This window comes from Arachis hypogaea, chromosome 15 (genome assembly GCF_003086295.3).
Source record: "Arachis hypogaea cultivar Tifrunner chromosome 15, arahy.Tifrunner.gnm2.J5K5, whole genome shotgun sequence".
In the NCBI taxonomy this organism is placed as follows: Eukaryota; Viridiplantae; Streptophyta; class Magnoliopsida; order Fabales; family Fabaceae; genus Arachis; species Arachis hypogaea.
In genome coordinates, this window is record NC_092050.1 from 19,487,419 (window position 1) to 19,493,863 (window position 6,445).

The window sequence follows — 6,445 nt, forward strand, 5'->3', positions numbered from 1 at the left end:
GTCATAACCACTTAACGCAAACATTATTTTGTTTTCAGTCAAAGGTCGTAGTAGTTTAACATAGTTTTCTTGGGCTTCTTGGGCTTACCTTTTAAGCAACAACCAAAAAGTCCTACTCAGTCCAAAATCCCAGTCGTATGTGATGTAAAATTATTCTTTTAATTTTTTGTTGTGCCCAAAAAGAGACTACTATTTTTGGAGAATTTAGAGTTTAGTATTAAAATTTTGAGTGTAAAAGTCTAAAATTTAAATTAAAAAAATTACCGATGTCGACCAAAAAAATCGACTTTTTAGTTAAACTCTAAATATGTATAATTTAAAGTAGGTGAATATTCCAATAAAAATTTTATAATTATTTTTTATGTGAAAATACTTTCTTTTGGCAAATAAATAATGGATTGTGGGCCAATGAGTAATAGCTCAAATGGCATAATCTCTCCATACTTATCTAAAAGGTTGCGGGTTCGAGTCTTCATATCTTTGGTAAAAAAAAAATAATAATGGATTGTGGAATTAGATTTTTATATATTATAAAAATATTATTTTTATTTAAAGTGTGACTAAATAAATAAATTATACTTTTAAATAAAATATATTCGTAAAAAGATATTTCTTCATATCTTTGGTAAAAAAAAAATAATAAATTGTGGAATTAGATTTTTATATATTATAAAAATATTATTTTTATTTAAAGTGTGACTAAATAAATAAATTATACTTTTAAATAAAATATATTCATAAAAAGATATTTTTTGATATTTTTATTTGAGTAGATATCTTTAAAATAATTAAGTTTCCATACGATAGTAGATATCAAATGAAAAGAAAGGACAAGAGTAGTTTTTTTTTTTTTTTTTTTTTTTTACCAAAGATAGGAGATTCGAACCCGCAACCTCTTAATTGAATATGGGGAGACTATGTCATTTGAGCTATAACTCATTGGCAAGGACAAGAATAGTTTAGTATACTAGGATGCCTTAACATGTATAGGTAGTTACATACAACATTATGCTAAAGTATTGTATATAATTGAGTTAACTTTAATTTGTCCTTCCCTATGGATGGTCAAGGGCAACTTAGTTTAATTCCTGTAACAAGAATTTATTGACAGTTGTCATTTGTTAGTATTTGCAAATAAGCTATTGATTACGCATGTCAAACAGTTATGATGCATTCTCTTCTCTCAACACACATTTTCACAATGATCTCTCGCTCTCACATGCTTTTACAATTATCATTATTTTTAAGATTACCATTTCAGTGATCATTCATTAGTTTTGGACCAACTTGTGTTGATTATATATAGTACGCTACCAAATTTTAGTTTCTTCCACATACATATATTCCATATCAAAATAAATTCATAACTGTTTACCAAACTTGTCTAATTATTATGATTAAAATTCAAAATAGTACTATATATTATTATTAGCATATATTTTTGTCTCATTTTCTACTTACTAATGTTTAATTCAAAAAGCTAAATTAAATTAGTCAAAAGCAAAGAGCAATTGAGCATCAGAATTCAGAACTGATGACTTTAAAGCTGTGAGAGACTTTATAATCTGTTAAATAACTCTCCAACAATCACAAAAAGACGAGCACGCATATCAGGAATCAAAGCACTACATACTATTTGATGTATCATATCATATCATTAGTAGTGCAGAGAAAAAGACAAAGACAATCACCAGTGGGGGGCTCTGAAAATTCTATCCTCATTAATTAACTAAATCATTTCTTTTCAAATTCTTTCTACAGTTTTTCTTTTCCAATCACTGTAGCTATCAGTATACATCATCATAACTACTCTTCTTCATTTTCTATGCATTATTACAAGAACAAATAAATAATAACAATGTTGATTATTTTGACAATATTTTCATCTTCTCAATCATCATAAATATTCTCTGGAAACAATTTAAAAATGATGAATAAAAAATGAAAAATCATCCTCTTCCATTTCCTGCACACAAAAAAAGAAGGGGTTTGATTATGATTATGATTATGCGTGTAGCGTGCATATCACTAGTAACTTACACATACATTAACTAATTAATTAATCAGAAAAGAATAATTTAGTACCTAATGATTGTGCAGCACTGTGATTTGTCATAAGAAGGTATATGAGACAACGGAAAGTGAGTGTTGTTAATTGATAGAAGCTGGCGTGAGTAGGTAACAACATTCATGATGATTATGAACTGTACTGATCATGCGTTAGACAAAGGTGAAATTACATATTAGCACCTGACAAATCACAATGCAAAAAAAACAAAAGTTAAAGTTAGAATTAGACAAAGAGGTTTGGAACCAAAAGCAGAAACCAAGAAAAGCATCAGAGTTTTAAAAAAATTAATTTTAAAAAAAAAACTAACCTTTTTCGGTATATGGGAAATGGGTTGTCTCTATCAACCAACCTATCCATTTATGTATGAATTTCTTCAGTGACTTGTTCTTGTTTGACCAGTTTTCTGAACAGTAATAGGTTGCATCATGCATGTAAGGTTTCTAACTCAAGGTGGAAAATTCATTGTAATTGTAGTGACACAAAAGACTTCATAATTATATCATAGAAAGATGCAAAATAGCTTATATTTCAGGATCAATACTTAGCCTGAATAAACTTTAATTTCAGGCACCTAAGTTATGCTTTAGAAGCAAGAAATGTGAGCATATATGATTATGTATGAACAAGGGATAGAGAAAGTACTTGAATATGCATGGAAGCATCAAATATGTAAAACCCTGCTTGCTTCAGAAAAAGGTTAATTCTGTATATCCATGGGAATATGGCAAAAGTTCCTCCACTTCAATTCTGGAACGAGAAGAACAACTCATACTTTTCTTCATTCTTCCATGACTTGACTCAACTTCAGCCCAAAATATGCCATAAACAGGCCTATGGTCTGAGAATCTTGATTCTCCACGCACATAAGACAATTGATGGAGTCCTCCGCCGTGCCACAAAATACGGTCACACCTACACCAAGAATCTAAGGATTACTATGTGTTCATAACATGCGCAGCAGTAGTAGCAGCAGAAGTAATAGAGTAATCCTAATGATCTCACCAGGCCGGTGTTCGCCTTTTCTCCTTAGGGTGCATATCATCTCCTGCATATCTATCAGAATTGGTTGAATATTTGTATGTTGGAGGGAAATAAATCTTGCCTTCATTCCAACCAACAAATGCACGACCCTTTTTCTGCTCTATTCTCAGCTGCCACAAAACTTAGCATAAGATTCATTCGTTCTGCAATGCTTAAACTAAGAGAAGGTTGTTAATTACCATTGGTACCTGATCATTCTCCAATAATGCTCTCCAATTTTGCATCTCAACAAGTGCCTTTGCTGAACGGTAGGATAGAGCTATCCGGTAATTCAAATCTCCAAGCCATATAATTCGACTGAAAAAATGAATCAAAATCAAAATTACAAGAGTGTGTGGAAACAGAAACGTTTTTGATGTTCATTCTGCATAATAAGATTCATCCTTACTCATGCTGGAGGATTGTCTCCGGAGACTTGTCATTGTCAGAACCATGAACACGTGGAAACCTTGTCTTCTTAAGAATCTCCATCACATCAGAGTTCCTTCTAAGTTCATCTCCTTCTTTCTGTCCAGAGGTCAAGTGGCTACAAATGAAGCAAAAGCTTGTTTCATGGAGAGACATGCTAATTGATATGGATCCCTGCAAGTACATACATATCAGAGATTAATCATTTTCACACAGCTGATGAATCTTGAAAATGTTTCTATGTGTATGAATTGAAATTGACCTTATTTCCAAGATAACCCATGAGTCCTCTGCCAACACAAGACACTTTCATGTTCCCAACATGATCTTTTAATTCACTTCTAACCCATATGGTAAGAAATATTCCTACCATTTGCTTGCTTGCAACAACACAATACCTTGACCTCCCTGCCATTCCATATCCATCTTCATTAGAGGCAGCTGGCGAAAACGCTGTATTGGGTGAATCTCCAAGGCCATTATCATCATCAGAGGAACCCCATCTTGAGTAGTCACTTGGTCTGGAATAGTCACTTGTTCTGGAATAGTCACTTGGCCTATAACCCCATCTAAAACTGGGATCAAAGTCACTTGGTCTGTGACCGAATATCACACGATCACACACACTGAATCTTCTATCCAGCCGCGGCTGCGCAGTTGAAGGATCATTGTCCATTCTCCAGCTGGTTGAAGAAGATGTCTGGAAAGAGAGGCGATGAAAGTAACAAGAGTTCTTCTGTCGAGCCGATCCCTCGAAATCTGCATCTAATTCTACAACTGGCTGAGGAATAGGAGATGGTGCATAGTACACATTGCCTCCATTAGCACCAGGAAGATTGTTCAAAGTCTTCCCAATCAGAGCAAGCCACTTTTTTGCAGGACCATTGTCCTCAGCCCCTAAGATATTACCAGCATTCAGGGGAACTATCTCTTGAAATCTGCAACACAAACAAAAGTAGCAATCTTGTTATTGGTAACCAATTAAAGCAAAGACTTTTCCCTCAAAAACAAGTAATTTAATTCATACCCAAGAACATATATATCTGCAGCTGGTGATGCATGAAGCCAATCATCTATGCTCAAATTACTTGTTGGGGATCTTCCAGCCACATTCCATGTTGCAACAAAAATGCTATAGTTGTGGACATCTATGATTCGAGGATGCTCAAGATTCATTCTTCCTCTTCTTCCTCCTCCTCCTCCTCCTCCTCCTCCTCCCTTGTCTGTACATTGCAATTTATGAGGATTTCGTATAAATTGTCAGAATCCACTCATTGAAGATTGTGTGTGTTTACCTGTTTTGCTCTTCTTGTTTGAGCATGGCTCTCTCTCGGAGAAGCTGCTTCTGCTTCTGTATTCCACGTCACCAACTGCAGAAAGAAACAAAATTCATGAAAATCAATGAGCATTGGTGAATCCGAAGCAGCAGACAAAATGCATAGGAATGAGGGATGAATTTGATGAAGGAAACTAGGCTTTAATTGTTGAATAAAAAAAAAGATGTGCACCTCCATAACCATAAGAAACAGCATTTGGTTGGTGAGAGTCCTCCGTTTTGGTTTTGATGTTGAAGAACTTTCTGACCATTCTCTTGGACCATGACAGCTTCATGATTCACCACAACAGAGGGAACAAAAGTTAACAGAGTTGCCGAGAATTCAAAGATGGTTATGGAAGAAGAAAAAACAAAAATAAAATGAGAGAGAGAGAGAGAGAGAGAAAGAGTGGAGAAAAAGCCAACCTTGGTGTTGTTTGAATGATCAAGTCTCATTGTTAATGTTGCAATTCATAAAGTTTGAGAAGAGAGGAAGAAGAAGAAGAATTTCATGTGACTAAAGAGGGTTATGGTTGTGAATTGTGAATTATGTTGTTTGTGTGTCTTAACTCTTAAAAGCATAAGCATAAGCATAGTGCCTCGTTCTGTGGAACAAGGTTGTTTTTTTTTTCAACAGAATAAAGCACAGTATGTATGTAACAACTTTATTCATAAATTATTAAATCAATATTATATTATGTGCTTTATAGAGAGAAGAGAGGGGCATAGCTTTTAACGATTCTGAACATAGAACAACAACCGCCACAACCAACAAAGGCTGCACCCACCTTACTCACCAAACGTTTGTATATTTTTGCATGTATTCTTCTTCTTCCCGTTCTGCTCTTCTTACCAAAGCCAAAGCAAAAGTAGATCATACAGCATTAAATTATTATTTTTATTCATTACAATTTAGAATCATCGTGAATTTGTTATGTTTTGTACCATGCTTTTGTGACAACAGTTATATAATAATGATAGATTTCGACCTCTTTAATAGGTATAATTTTACTTACAATAAATATTTTTTGATTACCTTATATATATTCTTTTAAGTCTTCCTCTAACAATTGTCTTTACTATCATATAGTATTGAGCATTTTATGGAGCAATGTGATAGTATGTATAATGTATATGATTGGTGGAAGGGGATGCATATATAGCACGGAATGTTTGGATCTGTAGCCAATCAAGTTGAAGAACTTTTTGGCACTCCACCCAAATTTGGGGTTCATCTTTTTCTTTTTGATTTCATGATGCATTAGGAGGGAGGTTTCAATTTCATAATGAATCCGTATTGTACATCATGTATGTGTTTGTTATGTTAATTTAGACTTTAGAATCATGCGCCGTCCATTGCTACTGCCTTTTGAATATCCTCGAGCGTTCAACAAATCCATGCCATCTCTATTCTCTAACATTAACACTATGCGGGTCAAATCCTCAAATGTTCAACCACGTTGACGACCATTCCATAATTTCAATTTCAGAAAACAACAGTTCTAGTGTACATGGTTACGTAAATGCCCGAGTTAGGCATCGAATAATCCAAGCAATAATATAATTAAACTAGCAAAGGGCACAAAACTGTAACAAAGAGAGAGCCATAT

At 33.9% G+C, this 6,445-nt stretch overlaps 1 protein-coding gene across 1 annotated transcript; it reads right to left on the bottom strand.

Annotated features, from left to right (window-relative positions):
- Positions 1–1,698: 1,698 nt before the first annotated feature.
- On the bottom strand, positions 1,699–5,963 carry LOC112749842 (type IV inositol polyphosphate 5-phosphatase 7). The gene is made up of 12 exons (XM_025798258.3): positions 5,262–5,963; positions 5,029–5,125; positions 4,816–4,890; positions 4,548–4,743; positions 3,783–4,458; positions 3,501–3,694; positions 3,301–3,409; positions 3,074–3,222; positions 2,714–2,983; positions 2,379–2,474; positions 2,086–2,250; positions 1,699–1,966 (listed from the first exon to the last, which is right to left on the bottom strand). The coding sequence occupies exons 1-9, from the start codon at positions 5,289–5,291 to the stop codon at positions 2,758–2,760; spliced, it is 1,752 nt and encodes a 583-aa protein (XP_025654043.1). The 5' UTR covers positions 5,292–5,963; the 3' UTR covers positions 1,699–1,966; positions 2,086–2,250; positions 2,379–2,474; positions 2,714–2,757.
- Between the last annotated feature and the right edge of the window lie 482 nt (positions 5,964–6,445).